The sequence below is a fragment of the Bos indicus genome, chromosome X (assembly GCF_029378745.1).
Source record: "Bos indicus isolate NIAB-ARS_2022 breed Sahiwal x Tharparkar chromosome X, NIAB-ARS_B.indTharparkar_mat_pri_1.0, whole genome shotgun sequence".
In the NCBI taxonomy this organism is placed as follows: Eukaryota; Metazoa; Chordata; class Mammalia; order Artiodactyla; family Bovidae; genus Bos; species Bos indicus.
In genome coordinates, this window is record NC_091789.1 from 91,871,153 (window position 1) to 91,887,824 (window position 16,672).

The 16,672-nt window shown below is 50.9% G+C and overlaps 2 protein-coding genes across 6 annotated transcripts in view; one reads left to right on the plus strand and one right to left on the minus strand.

The window, feature by feature from the left end:
- Nucleotides 1-1,365: 1,365 nt before the first annotated feature.
- ARAF (A-Raf proto-oncogene, serine/threonine kinase) lies at nt 1,366-11,929 on the plus strand. 4 transcript variants are annotated; one of them, XM_070784231.1, is made up of 16 exons: nt 1,366-1,522; nt 3,179-3,333; nt 3,477-3,580; nt 4,366-4,468; nt 4,552-4,706; nt 4,819-4,917; nt 6,340-6,496; nt 6,601-6,628; nt 6,708-6,853; nt 6,948-7,150; nt 8,778-8,954; nt 9,056-9,102; nt 9,590-9,708; nt 9,944-10,075; nt 11,041-11,175; nt 11,366-11,929. In XM_070784231.1, exons 2-16 carry the CDS (start codon nt 3,238-3,240, stop codon nt 11,498-11,500), a joined length of 1,836 nt encoding a protein of 611 aa, XP_070640332.1. In that variant the 5' UTR covers nt 1,366-1,522; nt 3,179-3,237; the 3' UTR covers nt 11,501-11,929. The 4 variants fall into 4 exon arrangements, with proteins under 4 accessions (XP_070640332.1, XP_019811142.2, XP_070640334.1 ...); XM_019955583.2 differs by having other exon boundaries at nt 6,355-6,496; XM_070784232.1 differs by lacking the exon at nt 1,366-1,522 and adding an exon at nt 3,015-3,088.
- Nucleotides 11,360-16,672, minus strand: part of SYN1 (synapsin I) — a 64,108-nt gene continuing 58,795 nt past the window's right edge. The window contains exons 9-13 of one of the 2 annotated variants that reach the window (XM_070784224.1): nt 16,511-16,613; nt 15,100-15,246; nt 14,628-14,715; nt 13,937-14,528; nt 11,360-12,958 (exon numbers count right to left, since the gene is read on the minus strand). In XM_070784224.1, coding sequence (XP_070640325.1) covers nt 12,931-12,958; nt 13,937-14,528; nt 14,628-14,715; nt 15,100-15,246; nt 16,511-16,613 — 958 coding nt within the window. In that variant the 3' untranslated portion in view covers nt 11,360-12,930. Of the gene's footprint in view, nt 12,997-13,936; nt 14,529-14,627; nt 14,716-15,099; nt 15,247-16,510; nt 16,614-16,672 lie in introns of both variants that reach the window. The other variant, XM_070784223.1, reaches the window with a different exon arrangement.

The window sequence follows — 16,672 nt, forward strand, 5'->3', positions numbered from 1 at the left end:
ATTTGTTTTCTCTTCTTACAGACGGAGAAAGCCCTCAAATAAATACAAGTAGAAGCATGTTGGGATCCCCTCACATAATACCCTTTCTCTGATGTTCCCATTTCACTGCAGAGGAATGTTGATGCTACCAAGGGGAGAAGGTGGTCACTTCAAACATAACAGGCCATGTTCATGATGTTGGGGAATAATTAAAAATAAAATCTCGTGCCAACTCAATGAATTCTCTCCACAAAGGTAGAAAAGAATGAACTGGTTTTATTATCGAGTAAGCATTAAAACAGGCAGTGAAGTGTATTACAAACAATTCACTAAAGTGATTTAGGAGAAAGTAACCTCATCCTTTTATATACCCAGGCACTTACAACCCATTTCATACATGTTCTTAAGACATGATAACTTGCCTTCAAGAGAACTTGACAGCACTATTTGCTACACACAGTTCATCTCAAATTTATCTGGTTATTGTTGTAGCCATCTGCCTTTAGGCAAAGGAAAAACAAAACACATATCTCTCTGACAAACAGCGACTTGGAGCCAGCCGCCTAGGTCAAATTCCTAGGGACCAGAAGATAGGGCGCTATCTCCGCTGACATTCACATTTCAAAGAGATGGCTCCCAGGTCCTCACGAACGACATTCCTGAGTTGTAAAACTGGCAGGAGGCCTATTTAGCTTTTATTAAAAGGAGTTACATACATCTTGAAGGGAGGGAGAAAAAATTTACAATTTAAAGTTTTCTAAGGGAACTACACCAAGAAAAGGGAAGATGGAAAGTCTCATTTGTAACACCAGAGACTATTTGACTTTTAAAAACTTTGTGTTTACCCTACAATACCTCCACACGCTTCCCAGCGTTATGCACCATTCCAGGTCCACAACTCCCCTTCACGTCTAGGATTAGTCTTTCAAAACCCGTATCAACTCCATTCCTAAAGGAAGGAAGCCTCCGCCACTGCTAGGGTAAGACCTCCAGCCCCGGCTACACTAGAGACTCGCTGTTATCAAAAGCTATGACTACAGTCTCTCAATTGGAAAACGTTGCAGATGGTTGGTGTGATTCCAACCCATTTCAAAGACGGTAAAACTGAGACCCAGGAATGGTACTTAGGGCACTGGGTCACTGGAGCAAAAAGAGCGCTTAAGGATCCCCCACCCATTTTCGGGAACCCCTAAAGTCAGCCCCAAGTGACCAAAAAAAAATAAAAGCCCTGCCTTATTCCATTGCGGCAAGATTGGGGTTAAAACCCTTGGCACGCAGGTCTTTTCCCGACTGCGCCTGCGCGAATCCGGACGAGCGAATTTGCCCTAGACCCTGACGTTTCAGGCAGCCTCTCCTAATCCGGAACACGACCCACATTCCGCCGGCCCTGCCTTGACAGGCGTGTACCTAATCCAATAAGGATGGAGGACTGAATCCTCCGGAGCCAATGGCCAAAGTCCGAGGGGCGGTGGAGGCGGACTCTGTAAGGAAACAAGAAGACAGGCCCAAGATGGAGGCGGCGGTGGCTGTAGCGGCGTGACAGGTGAGGGCGGGCCCGGTAGGGTTAGGTTTCTGGAGCTACTGTTGGGCACGGGTAGGGAGCCGGGAACGAAAGCTCAGCTCCAGGATGACTGCGCCTGGGCCCTGACGCCCCCCACCCGGAACCGGAGGAATGGTTTGACCCGGGGCGAAACCATTGTCGACGGCGGGGGGGCGGATTGGAATGGGTGCAAGGCTGCGGGGGATGGTTTCGCCCGTCGCGTGTGGCAGCGCGCCTGCGCAAAGCTGGAAGGCCCTCGGTGGGCGGAGCCGGGCCGAATGTGGCTTGGGTTGTGGTATCTGTCTTGTGGAGTTCTTCTTAATCTCTTTAAGGTATCTGATGCCCATTCCTTACCAACAACGGGGAATGCGTGAAGACACGGCTCATTCCTCGCTTTCCTTATTCTGGATCAATGTCTAACCCAATAGGAGAATGTTTGAGGATTCTCACATTCCTCCTCTTTAACCCTCTCCAGCCTCCATCCATTATCACTAGTAATATGTCTGCGACCCTTTCATTAGCTGTCAAGGAGAATTTTGGAGCGCCCTCTGCCTCATCTACGCCTTACCCCTGCTTATCTCACCTCAGCCACATCTGGTGATTCTCGATAACCCTCATTTCCCCCATTACAATGTCTGGTGATACCTGTTATCCACTCTTCCTCCCATTACAGTCTCTCAGTTCAGTTCAGTCGCTCAGTCGTGTCCGACTCTGCGACCCTATGGACTGCAGCATGCCAGGCCTCCCATCACCAACTCTGGAGTTTACCCAAACTCATGTCCATTGAGTCGGTGATGCCATCCAACCATCTCATCCTCTGTCGTCCCCTTCTCCGTCTGCCTTAAATCTTTCCCAGCATCAGGGTCTTTTCAAATGAGTCAGCTCTTCGCATCAGGTGGCCAAAGCATTGGAGTTTCAGCTTCAACATCAGTCCTTCCAATGAACACTCAGGACTGATCTCCTTTGGGATGGACTGGTTGGATCTCTTTGCAGTCCAGGGGACTCCTTACAGACTCCTTACAGTCTCTAGTGATGACTATTACATCTCCCCTCAGCATAGTGTCTTTGAGCCTTTATGAACTCCCTATCACAGTCTGGTGACTCCCATTAGGCACCTAGCACAGTACCTGTGAACCTACTGTCATTACAGTCCAGGGCTTTGGGATGCCCACAATGTCCTTACAAATACTGTTTGGTGCAATTTCCATTTTCCCCAAGCTAAGGGCAGTGTCTGATGATCCTCGGTTAGTTCCCCATCACCCTGTCTGACTCCTCCCACACCACAGTATCTGGTAACCCCCTTCTCCATTCAAAAGCCAGGACAGCCTGTTCATGTCCATTATGTACTTGACACGCCCCAGTGTAGTGCGTGCTGACTTCCCCATTAGTCCCCAGCACAGAGACTTATGTACTCCTATGCCCTGCGGGACAGTGTGTGCTGCCTCTCACTATGTCCTACCCCCACCCCTCCCCACCCCGCCCTGTGCAGTGAATCTGAGACCTTGGCACTTAAGCATGAGACAAACAACTGGAGGGGCTGAGCAGAGGAGGAACTGGATCCCTTGAGCGGTGTGGAAATAAGATTGAATTTTTTGTCCTCTGCTACTTTGCTTCCATACTATCATTATAGGACCTCTGAATTCTTCCTCTGTCTTTTAGGAGCCCCATGGCACCTACCCAGCCCCACCTTAGCCCATCTTGACAAAGTCCTAGGCTCCATGGAGCCACCACGGGGCCCCCCTGCTAACGGGGCCGAGCCCTCCCGGTCAGTGGGCACCGTCAAAGTGTACCTGCCCAACAAGCAGCGCACGGTGGTGAGTCTGATGGGAGCAAAACTGGCTGGGGGTGGGCATGGACCTAGTTGTAAATCTGGGATAAGAAATGTGACAAGGGCTGGGAGAGTCCACTGGGGACCCCTCTGGGTGCTGACTCCTTACATGTGTGCACATACACACAGGTGACTGTCCGGGATGGCATGAGTGTCTATGACTCTCTAGACAAGGCACTCAAGGTGCGGGGTCTCAATCAAGATTGCTGTGTGGTTTACCGGCTCATCAAGGGGTAAGTGTGGCTCTCCCACCCTCAACTGGGTGCCCAGCCTTCCACCCCCTTCTCAGAGTCATCCGACTCCTCCACTCTGCTGTGCAGTCTCTGTTAGTCTTCCCTTCATTTGGTGAATCCATGAGTCCATCCAGCTTTTGTCTTATTGCTTCATTAGTTTATTGGCCTGTAAGGTCAGTGATTCATTTTCTTCTTAGATCGTGAGTCCTCACCATGCTCCGTCGTCTGCTCCCGGAATTCATCTGTTTCATTCTTTCACTGTTTTATCAACTTGTCAACTCCCTCCTTCCTCCGTCTCCTCATTCTCTGTCTGCTGTGTGGGCCTTGCTGACCTTCCAGTTATTCCTCTGTTTTAGAGTTCCTTAACTTTTGTATTCAGTTCACACATTGCTTTTTTTTTTTTCACGCATTGCTTTTTATTTGTTATTTCAGTGCCTTACCAGCTGCTTTGTCAGGGGCTTGCTTAGCACCTCTGAGATTTAGTTGTTTCTTCACTGTCTCATTTCCTCCTCCTCTTGTAGCTAAGAACATGGACTCTTCACACTGTCCTTCCACTCACAGTCCCTTGTGGCTCTGGGCAAGTCATTTCATCCCTCTTTGCCTCAGTTTCCCCATACATAAATAGGGGTAAGGATAGTACTGGTTCCTAGAGTTACCATACTAAAAATGCAACATGTCATCTATTCTTCCATGGATGGCAGGCTTGTAAGGACTTTTGGTGGGTTCCCTTCCTCCTTGTGGCCCCTGGCCACCCTCCCACTCACTCCCTTCCATGCCTTCTGCAGGCGAAAGACAGTCACCGCCTGGGACACAGCCATTGCTCCCCTGGATGGCGAGGAGCTCATTGTGGAGGTCCTCGAAGACGTCCCCCTGACCATGCACAATTTTGTGAGTGGAGAGTGGGGGCAGACCGTGGGCATGGCGGGAGAGTCCGTGACCAGGCTTCAACCTTCTCTACTCTGTGGCAACAGGTACGGAAGACGTTCTTCAGCCTGGCCTTTTGTGACTTCTGCCTTAAGTTTCTGTTCCATGGCTTCCGCTGCCAAACCTGTGGATACAAGTTCCACCAGCATTGTTCCTCCAAGGTCCCCACAGTCTGTGTCGACATGAGTACCAACCGCCGACAGTGAGCCTGGCCTGGGGTGGGTGGGGAGATGGGGAGGACAGAGGCCCAGCCACAAGGCTTTTACAGACAGCTGACCCATGTTCCCTTGCTTTATACCCCAAATGCCCTCAAGGTTCTACCACAGTGTCCAGGATTTGTCCGGAAGCTCCAGACAGCACGAGGTTCCCTCAAACCGCCCCCTGAATGAGCCGCTCACCCCTCAGAGTCCCAGGTAGGGGATGCCTTAGCTGAAGGGCTACTGTCAGAAGAAAAAGATCTGGAGGCCTCGGTAGAGATCAAGCTATACTTAATTCTTTTGTCTACTCAATGAACATTTAGTGAGCACCTACAAGTGTAAGTAAGGGTATGGAGCTGTGGGGCCTCAGGCAAGTTCCCTAGTCTCGCTGGACCTTAGTTTTCTTATTTGTAAGGAAAGGATAATGATACTTTTACCACATAGGGTTCTGGTGTGGATTAAATAAATTAAAGTGGGTCCAATGCTTAGAACATGATCTAGCACAGGATAAGTTCTTCTTATTAATTATAATATATATCTATGTATATATTATCTAACTACTTTGTTAATTTTTCCAGGATAACCATGCTCAAGCCTTTCTACTTTGGAATACATATTATTTTTCTCATAAATTCACTTTTACTTCTCCTTTAAGTATAATAATACTATAATATATTTTAATATTGAAATATACTATCACTCTAATATATCATGTTTATATGATATGCATTTTATATGTATATGTATTTTATAATGTCAATATCTATATGATATTTATGCTATTGTATTATGTGTTATGTTGATAATATTTTTGTATAATGTATAATATTAAACATTTTTATGTAATATATAAAATAGTAAAGTTAGGGCATTATGTTATTTTTAATTATGGGCACATGTGAATTAATTATCTATGAATTGCATTTCAGGATAGTGAAGAAAACATTAAGAAATATTTTTATAACATTATAATATATTTAATATATATCATATATAACACATGTATGTATGTAACATTAACATTATTATATGTACATGTAAAGTATTGCCATTTTAATATAGATAACATTGTATATTACATAATGCATACTATATTTGAGTACTGCATATAGTTATACAATATTACATATTGCTCTTCCCCTACTAACTGTGTGGCTTGCTGTCCTTCCTTTAAGTCTTTGCTCAAATGTCGCTTGCTCAGAGAAGCCTTTCCTGACATGATCAGGGACACTTCTTGTCTTCTTATGTTGCTTTATTTTTTGCTTTATTGCTTCTATCACCATTGAATATATGAAATATTATTTGTTTTTTATTTGTCTCTCTCCCTACTGCAGTTAGTCCCATGAGGGCGAGAACCTTTGTTTTTCATTTCTTTTTTTTTTAATTTAAAAATTTTAGTACAGTTTAAATCAGCATGTGTGTAGAACCTTTATTTGTTTTGTCCACAGTTTTATTTCCACTGTCTAGAACGGTATCTGGAACACAGCCGGCAGTTAGTCAGTGTTTCTTAAACAAATGCATAATAGTAATGACAGTGGACATTTACTCTGTGTGAGCTAAACACATACCTAGGAAGGGGCAGTGGGTTGGGGGGGGCATTCTACTGGTTCTGTCATTCACTCAACAGTGATTTCACAGCCTTTCCCCTGCCAGCTCCTGCACCCAGCACCGCGACCCCGAGCACTTCTCCTTCCCTGCCCAGGCCAACACCCCTCTCCAGCGCATCCGCTCCACATCCACCCCCAATGTCCACATGGTCAGCACCACAGCCCCCATGGACTCCGGCCTCATCCAGGTTGGTGTTGAGGCAGGCGGTCACCAGGGAGCACGAGGCAGAGGGGAGGGCCATTCCTGTTGTCCTCCATGTCCTCTCTCTGACTCCCAGCCCTCTTCTTCCAGCTCACTGGCCAGAATTTCAACACTGATGGTGAGCCTCCCGCTGCCTGTGCCCTGAGCCCCCAACCCCACCCCACCCAGCTCCACTCACATCCTCTCTGTAACTGCAGCTGCTGGGAATAGAGGTGGTGGTGATGGAGCCCCCCGGGGGAGCCCCAGCCCAGCCAGTGTGTCCTCGGGAAGGAAGTCCCCACATTCCAAGTCCCCATCAGAGCAGCGGGAACGGAAGTCGTTGGCTGATGACAAGAAGAAAGTGGTGAGCTCCAGGGGACACCTTTGGTGGGGGCACCACAGGCTGAGTGATGAGGGGTGTGGGCAGGCCCCTGAGATGCCGCCCATGTGGCCCACAGAAGAATTTGGGGTACCGGGACTCGGGCTATTACTGGGAGGTGCCACCCAGTGAGGTGCAGTTGCTGAAGAGGATCGGGACGGGCTCGTTTGGCACCGTGTTTCGCGGGCGGTGGCATGGTGATGTGGCCGTGAAGGTGCTCAAGGTGGCCCAACCCACAGCTGAGCAGGCCCAGGCCTTCAAGAACGAGATGCAGGTGCTCAGGTGAGACTGCTCGTGTGTGTGGATGGGGCGGGGGCGGCAGGCACGGCCTCCGTGCCTCTCTGGGGAAAGGCCCTGCTGGGGGTGCTTCCTCACATCCCCCATGTTTATGTTGGGTTATAACCATAATAGAAGTTGTTTCTTTATCAGAGAAGTGCCTTTCCCCTCTGGGAAACGGGTATGTTTAAAGGACCTCTGATGAGGCTGTTTGTGTAAATACTGATGTTAATTAATGGCCCTGCCTCCAAAATGTGACTCTTTTTGCTTGCCTCTTGTGAAATGAGTATCACTGCAGTGTTACTGTATGTACTGACATCAATAGCATAATGTTAGTTAACTGCATCTCCTGGCAGCCTGGCGGCCTCTGCTTGTTCTACACCATTAGTATGTGTTTACTGTGTTATATTCATGTTATTAATTATAATAATACTATTCTTTAAAGAACAGTATTAAAACTATGATAAGCATAATTTAATCATTGTTTGGTTAATGATTGTGATTGCTCTGCTTAATGTATCATTCCTACTGTATTAATTCGTTCACACCGAGAAGCCCTGGTGCTCCCTTTTGTCACCCTAGTTACTACCACTCTTGGGGTTGCTGGTGTGGGCTTTCCCCTCTTAACAAATGGACACAATTATGTTGCAGAGTTGATGTTTTCAGTCTCTGCTCCTTTCTGTCAAATGGCAGTGATTTGAACAGGCTGTGAATTTGCACTGTGTTTGTACTGAAACCATAACCTAACTGCTATGAAGAACTCATGTGCTGTTATCCACTCTGATGTGTGCAAAACTGTGGACCATCATTGATGTTCTTTGCATGTATGTTACCATTGTAACTGTAGTAATCCTTCTATAAGGAATGAAAGTTTTCTTCTAAATGAGGGTGGCTGTTCGTACATGACAGAGTTTCTCTCAGGTAGATCCAGGTACCCAGTAGCGATAACAGCAGGGACAGTGGTGTTTTTAGGGTGCTTGCTTGTGTTTGGCCATTCAGAGCACCTTACAGGTTATTACGTAGTCCTCCCAACGCCCGTGCCAGGTATCTCATAGAATAATCACAGTTTTTCAGTTAAGGAAAATGAGGCACAGAGAGCTTAAGTGTCCTCCCTGAGATTGCACAGTGAGTACCTGAGGAAGCCCGGATTAGAACATAATTTTAGTCCAAACCCCAAACTCTTTACCTCTAAGCCTATCATGGTTAACAGGACATAGTCACACATCACTGATGTTTTTACTCAGCAGTTATCAATGTTATGTTGATATATTGCTGATGAAGGTTGGCATTCCACTTTTTCATCTTATCTCAAATGGTCACAGGCTCAAGTCATGGTCATGGTTAGAGGTGTGGCAAGTTGGATGATTAAGATGCTCCTGGTCAGTAGGGAGTGAAGGGTTATCCCTCCCTCCTGCTTTTGTTGGGAGATTTGGATGAGGAAGTTCAGGATATAAATGCTCAGCCCAGTAAATAAATCTCAGAAATTCACTGAATCTGGCCATAGTCTGGTCCTGAGCCTCCTAAAAGACAGGGTGGAAATGATGGCAGAAGGCAGCAGTGAAAGCGCCCTTCCAAAGGCTCAGAAAGTTGCTGTTTGCCCTCCCTGCCCTGATACCGCCTGCCCCACCTGCAGGAAGACACGTCACGTCAACATCTTGCTGTTCATGGGCTTCATGACCCGGCCAGGATTTGCCATCATCACACAGTGGTGTGAGGGCTCCAGTCTCTACCACCACCTGCATGTGGCTGACACACGCTTCGACATGGTCCAGCTCATTGATGTGGCCCGCCAGACTGCTCAGGGCATGGAGTGAGTGTTCTGGCTCAGGGACTAGGGAAGGGGCTAGGGGGCTGGGGGTAGGGAGATGAGGTAGCCCCTAGACAGTCTGACACCTGCTTGTACCCCTACAGCTACCTCCATGCCAAGAACATCATCCACCGAGATCTCAAGTCTAACAGTATCTACCTGTCCCTCTGGGGCTGGGCTGGGGCAGACGGCACCAAACAGGATGAGGACTTAGAGGGATGGGTTTTGTGGGGGGGCCCTTCTGGGGGGCAAACAGGGAGGGGCACCTGTTGCATTTTCCTTTGCCACGTGCCAGAGTTGTGGCTGGTTCAGGTGGTATTCTTTGGGACTCTGGTCAGGGTCTGAGGAGTGACAGTGGTGGAAGGCATTATGGGAGTTCCTGGTCAGTGTCACAGGCATGGTGAGTGTGGGTGCCATGAGAGGAGCTTCCTAGTCAGGAGTCGCAGGGGAGCCAAGTATAGGGAGTATTAATTAGAGCTCCCCTCCAAGTCAAGATTGTAGCTAGTTTGTGTGACACTGGGGGGCTTCCGGTTAGGATTAGAGGCAATGACTGGTGTGGAGGCGTCGATGAGAGCCTCCTAGTCAGGGCAAGAAGCATGGCTCTTGGGAGACCCTGTAGTGGCCCTTAACCCCGGTGGACATCTTCCTGCACGAGGGGCTCACGGTGAAGATCGGGGACTTCGGCCTGGCTACAGTAAAGACGCGGTGGAGTGGGGCCCAGCCCTTGGAGCAACCCTCGGGCTCTGTGCTATGGATGGTGAGTTGGACCAGGCTGGATTGGGGGTGTATAGGGACATGGGCTGCTGGGCTAAGATGTGGAAGGTGGAGTGGGGCCAGGGTTTCCTGCACCAGGTGTGGGTGTCTGGACCACTCATGCTTCACCTTGTGGGGGCGGCTCTGAGTTATACTCAGTGTGGCTGGTGGGATCTGGGCCTGCAGGTCAGTCACTTGCTGACCTGCACATTCCTTCTGCCCGGTCTGGTCTGCTGAAGGCAGCTGAGGTGATCCGTATGCAGGACCCGAACCCCTACAGCTTCCAGTCAGATGTCTACGCCTATGGGGTTGTGCTCTATGAGCTCATGACCGGCTCACTGCCTTACAGCCACATTGGCAGCCGAGACCAGGTGAGCCCCATACCTTACCTGCCTTATCCCAGGCCAAGGGATCCCCTTAGTCTCCAAACCTCAGATCTCCTTTGCACAGACCACCAACACCGCTCTGCCCCCAGAAACCCCAAATTTTCAGAGCTGAGGACTCCCAGACTCTTCTGGGTCTTCTGTACCCAGAATTATTTCCTTCACTCATATCCACTTCTCTGGGTCCTCAAAGTCCAGAATCTCCTGAGTCCCCTATACCCAGAATCCCCCACGTCCCCAAAAGTCCCCCTAGACACATACAGTCCTCTGACCTGGGTACTCAAACTCCTCAAAGCCCAGAATCCCATTTATCCCAGAAACAATCCCTTTGTGCTTCTGGAATCCCCACAGATACCCACAACCACTGAGGCCTTGGGTATCTGTCAAGTTCTAGGGCCCTTGAATCCACAATACTCGAGGCCCCAGACTCTCATATTTCTCCAGGTTCAAAGACTAGAATCTCCCAGGCCCTCAGAAACCCAAGATCCTCTAGGTTCCAGGTACCAATAGTCTTTGGGTCTTGAGCACTCACTGTCCTACAGGCCACTTGGACCCATAGTCCTCTCAGCCCTGGACCACTACAGAGATACAGGTTCCTGAGGACTACCAGCCTTTAACTCCTTGCAGACCCAGAACTTCATGTTTCCCCCAGGCTCAGTTCTTTCCAGGCCCCTAAGCCCCCTAGAAACCTGTGGACCCATAATCCTTTGGGCCCCAGACACTTAACCATCTTTGATTCCCCCAAGCTTAAATCCTTCTGTTCTGTTAAGCAGAGAATCCTTCCAAGTCCTCAGGGACCCAGAATCTCTAGATCCACCAGATACCCACAGTCCTCTGGGCCCCAATATCCAGAATACCCCAGTTCTCCCAAAAGGAGTCCCCGAGGTCCCTCAAGACCCAGAATTCCCTGGGCTTCCCAGCCCAGATCACCCCATTCCTGTCCCTTCTCCCAGATTATCTTTATGGTGGGCCGTGGCTATCTGTCCCCGGACCTCAGCAAAATCTCCAGCAATTGCCCCAAGGCCATGAGGCGCCTGCTGTCTGACTGCCTGAAGTTCCAGCGGGAGGAGCGGCCCCTTTTTCCCCAGGTGGGCTGAGGAGGAGGGCTGGACACCCTGGGGAGGGAGCCTCTGAGGAGCGAATGTGAATTGTGTGTGTTCAAGGCTCCGAAGTGTACAATGTGTGTGAGTGTGTGTTTCCCCTTTAGACTGGGGTTTGGGGGTGTTTGGATGCCCACGTGGCTCTGGACACCCCCTCCTCACCTGCCCCTGCCCCCAGATCCTGGCCACGATTGAGCTGCTGCAGCGGTCACTCCCCAAGATTGAGCGGAGTGCCTCCGAACCTTCCTTGCACCGTACCCAGGCTGATGAGTTGCCTGCCTGCCTACTCAGCGCAGCCCGCCTTGTGCCTTAGGCCCCACCCCCAGCCACCAGGGAGCCCATCTCAGCCTCCCACGCCAAGGAGCCCTTCCCACCAACCAATCAATGTTCTGTCTCTGCCCTGATACTGCCTCAGGATCCCCCATCCCTGCCCTGGGAGATGAGGGGTGCCCATGTACTTTTCCAGTTCCTCTGGAACTGGGGGACCCTTGGAGACCAAACCCATAATTTGGTTTCCTCTTGGCTTTGGGGATACTTTTAAATTCAGGAGCTCCTCCATCTCCAATGGCTGGGATTTGTGGCAAGAATTCCACTGAGCACCTCTCTGTAATTTGTGCCTGATGTGCCTTCCACTGGATTTTGGGGTCCCAGCACCCCATGTGGATTTGGGGGTCCCTCTGTCTCCTTTCCACCATTCAAGGACTCCCCTCTTTCTTCACCAAGAAGCACAGAATTCTGCTGGGCCTTTGCTTGTTTATTTTGCTTCCCGACTCTTCTCATGGGGTTCAGAGCCGCTGAAGGGTGAGGGTGAGTCCAGGCAAGGGTGGAGTTTGGGGGGAGGTGCGGATCACACAAACAGTGCCACTGCACGCATCACCACAGGCGGCACGATGAACGAGGACCACATATGCCAAGCACGGGCACGAGAGGAGGCCACGTCAGTCACAGACACAGACATCACGGCAAAGGTGGGGAAGTGGGAGACCACTGGCCTTCTGTGTGCACAGGATGCTGGGAGGATGGGTGGGGTTTGCATATTTAAAGACAGCTGTCAGAGGCAGGAAAGTGAGGCAGGGGTCCCTGGGGAACTGAGGGGTCCTAGCAGTGGGAGGAGCTCTCAGTGTGTTGAATGGGGTTGGGGGCAGGGAGGACTGAAGGGAAAACCTTGAGGGGCTTGGTGGGGACAGTTGAACAGGTGGATCCCCAGAGATGGGAAATCCAAAGAAAGGGTATCAAAGGGAGGGGTTTCTTAAGGATTGGGGAAATTTTGCTGGGGAACAAGGTGCACTGGAGAGCTCTGGGGGCAGGAGTGGGGTTTCCCAGGAATTTCAGGGCTCCAGGAGTGATTGCCTGGTGTTTGGAAGCTTCCAGGAAGGAAAATGCACTCGGAGGGTTGAGGTCTTCAGGGATCTGGAGGTTCTAAAACTGAGAAGTAGTTCTTGAGATGACTGAGAGTGGGTTTTTCAAAGGACGTGGGAATTCCAAATGTGAGGATTGGATTTAGGACCAGGAGTGAGGTTTCCCCAGGGACTTGAGCATTCTGAGGAGTGAGAAGAGGGATCTTGATGATCCAGGAGAGGACTTCTCAAGGGATGAGATTTCCAAAAGTGAGAAATAGATTCAAGGCCCAGACAGGGGTTTCCCAGGGATTTGGGGGTTCTCAGGGTAGGGTGTCAGTCGGAGAAGAGGCTTGCGAAAGACTTCCTCAGGCTGCGGATGGTCTCAGCTTTCACCTCGTCCTGGCTAAGGCTGGGCCTGGGCGGGGCTGGCTCTGGAAGGTTGAAGGCATTGGTCAGAGACTGGGATTTGCTAGAGAGAAACAAGGTGGAGGCGTGGGAGGAAGGGGGAAGAGGAAGGGAGGAGGGGGAGAGAAACACAACGTTACCCCAGGCCCGGCCCCAGCCCTGCCCCTCTGGTCCTGGGGCTGTGCCTGTTACCCTCCCACCCAGCAGCACAGGCCTGGACCCTGAGGGATTCTCAGGAGGAGTAGGGGAGTCCTGGGCTGGGTGGGAGGATCTGGATCCAAGGTGAGGAAGCCTGGGATGTATGGGAAGAATTCTGGGCTGAATCTTCTCAGAATTCTAGACCAGATTGGGAGGTGTTTGATATAAGGTGATGATGGGCAGGAAGGTTTCTAGTCCAAGAGCGAGGAGTCCAGAAAGAGGGGTGGTGTAGGGCTTGGACCAAGGAGAGGCTGGAAGGGGAAGATCTGAGGGGGGAGCAGTTGGATGGGGCAGGGAGGGCTTTTGAGGTAATGGAGGAGGTCTGGAATGGACAGAGAGGATAGTGTGATTTGGGAGGAGACTCAGATGGACCAGAAGGGAGCCTAGACTCTAGAGAAAGTAGGAGGATGACTGGAAAGTGAAGTAACATAGGAGGATTGTGGATTGGGCTGGGAGGGGTTTGGGGGTTCAGTTGCAGGGAGGTTGGGTAGGAGGAGAATGAGTTGGGCAGGGAAGTACTGAAGAAGGGTTAGCAAGGCGCCTGGGGTAGGCCAAGAGGAGCTGGGCTAGGGGGCTTTCCCAGGGCCTACAGGGAGGATTCTGAACTGAAGAGGGGTTCTCTGGAATGGAGTGTAGGAGCTTCTATGAACCAGGAAGGGTCTGGCTCAGACTGGAACCGGAGAGAGAGCTGTTAGGACCCCGTGCAGGACCGGGGTCTGAGGAGCCAGGGATCCCAGGGCTGCCCTCCACGTGCAGGAGCCCATTTTGTGAGCAGCAAGGTGAGGGCTGCTGTGGGATCCTCTTACTTGAGCTGCGGGTGTGGGGGTCCCCCGGCAGCAGCAGTGGCAGGTGGTGGCACATCCTGGCTGGGTTTCTGGGCCAGTTGTGGCTTGGTGGGACGTCCAGCGGGACCCGGGCCACTGGGTCGCGGCTGCTGTGTAGTGGGTGGTCCAGTGCGGGGCATGGGACCCGCCTGGCTGGCCTGGCGTGTGGGGCCAGCAGGGCCTGGGGGTTTCTGGGGTGGGCCCTGGCGCTGCTGACCACCCGGTGGAACTCCTGAGGCCTTTGGCGGAGCCTGACCAGAGACCGATGTCTGACGAGTAGCCTGTGGGGGGCCCGCCTGGCGCTGAGGAGATGGGGAGGCTGGTGGGCGGGTAGCTGGAGGTGCCCCAGGTCCTCCAGCCACTGGCCGGGATTGGCGGCCTTGACCCTGGGTCATCGGTGTGGCCTGGGATGCAGGCTGCTGGGGCACTGATGTGGGACTTGGTAGACGCTGGGGCAGGGGGCTGCCAGCAGGGGGTCCAAGGCCCGAAAGGTGCTGCTGGCCCTGTGGGGTCGGGCGCTGCTGCAACGGGGGTCCCTGGCGTTGGGGGCCTGGGCCCGGCTGTGGAGGGCCGCCTGAGGGACAGAGAGAAAGTGCACATGTGAGAGTGAGCCAGTGAGAGGTAGGAGGCTGCCGGGCAGAGTCGGGGCCCAGGAAGCTGGCCCCTCACTTACCCTGTGGCGGGGGTCGTTGCTGAGCTGGGGGCCCCGCTGGCTGCTGGGAGATCTGGCGGCCCAAGGGCAGGGCCCCTGGGGACGGAGTCTGCGGCAGAGGAGTGGAGCAGGAGAGGTTAAAAATAGTTACCAGCCAGTGGGGCATCAGCCAATCAGAATGACACGGGTTCCCTGTATGCTGGGTGTTGCCGCATTTGTGGCTGAGCTGAGGGATGGCAGGTTGTGGGGTCGGGTGGGGGGGGGGGGAGATTTATTCCCAGGGGAGGGGTCAGGAGGTACTCAGGGAAGTCAGGGTAGCAACTATTTATCAAATTTTTAAATATTGGACAATTTTAAAAAGTTGGTCATTGCCGCAACACATGTGTGTCCCTGTGTTACTCTTAGCCTGCTGGTTATCAGCTTTATGACACAGCATGACCAAGGGCTGGCCTGCCCACATCTAGCCCCTGAGGGCCAGAGCCAGGGGCCTGACCTGGCTGTGGGAGCCCCTGCCAGGGGAGGCATCCCGCTGCCGCTGCCGGGGTAGGGCCTGGGCCATCTTGTTGACCACAAGCTCTACGATGAGCTGCTTGTCTTCATCCTGGTGGTCACCGATGAGCGGCATGGAGGAGCCCACCACCTGGAGGAGGAGAGGGATCCGGTGAGGAGAGAAGCAGGAAGTGCATGGGAGGGCAAGGATGACAAAGTGCTTGAAAAGTTGGAAAGAGGCATGGCTGGCAGCTGGCCAGGAAACAAACTTTGGTTTGAGAGGCACTGATTATGCAGTGTGGGAAGGCTTGTCTTTTACGAGATACCTTACAGCTTAGGATATACAAACAGGGATGAGCAAATGAGGGCTTACCTACCGGCCAAATCTGGCCCAGCACCTGTTTCTGTACAGTCTGCCCCCCGCCCCCCCGCCTCCTGAACTAAGGGTGGGTTTTATATTTTTTAATGGTTGAGAAAAAAACCAAAAGATTTCATGTCCTGAGAAAACTATATGAAAGTTAAATTTCAGTGTCCATAAACCAAGTTTCATGGTAACACAACCCCCTTTACTTTCTTGCCATATTGTCTGTGGCTGCTCTTGTAGAATTGAGGAGCTGCAACAGACATTATATGGCCCACAAAGCCAAAAATACACACTGTCTGGCCTCGGTAGAAAAAGTTTGCCAATCCCTGCTTTATAGTTTGCTAGGTGCTTTGTCCTTTACAAAGAACTTTGGGGTTTATGTGCTACTTTACAGTATACAAAGCTCCTTGCCCTTGACAAAGGACTGTTGCATATATGGTGTGTTTAGGCTTTAGAAAGTACTTTGCAAAGGGCACCACTGTTTACAAGATGCTTACCATTTATAAAGTGCTACCATTTACTGTGCACTCTGAATTTTCAAGGTATTTTAGTTTACAAATTGCTTTACTGTTTGCTAGGGACACTGCTGCTTACAAAGAGCTTTAGAATTTTAAAAGCACTTTGCTATTCATGAAGCAGTACCTTCTTAAGGTACTTTACAGTTCACAGAATGCTTTAGTATCAGCCACCACTCTCTGAAGTTCTTTATAGCTTACAAAGTTCTTTGCTGTCAGCCAAGTGCAAGTTCACAGAATACTTTAAAGATTACTAAGTGCTTGGTCATTCACCATGGTGTCTCAGTTCACAGAGGACATTATAATTGAACAAATATTTTGCTATTCACTAAAGATGTCCAAGTTTCACAGAGCAGTTTAGAATTTACTAAGAATTTTGCCACTTGCCAGGGAAATCCCAGTTCACAAGGCACTTTACAGTTTTACATACTGCCATTCATTCAGGGCTTTCTGGGCCCTGGCATGCTTCACAGAGTGCTGCTGCCCTGCACCTGCTAGTGTGTCTGTGCCCCCACCAAATTCTGGAGTGCTCCCACCTCAATGATGTGATCTCGTCCATCCTTGCCATGCAGCGCTTCCACTGCACAGATGTCCAGTCCCCCAAAAATCTCTGAGCACGTGTCCACCCACAGCTTGTACCTGCCAAAATGCAAGGCAAGGAAGCCTGTCAGTACCTGGTCTGGGCAGCCACACTTCCA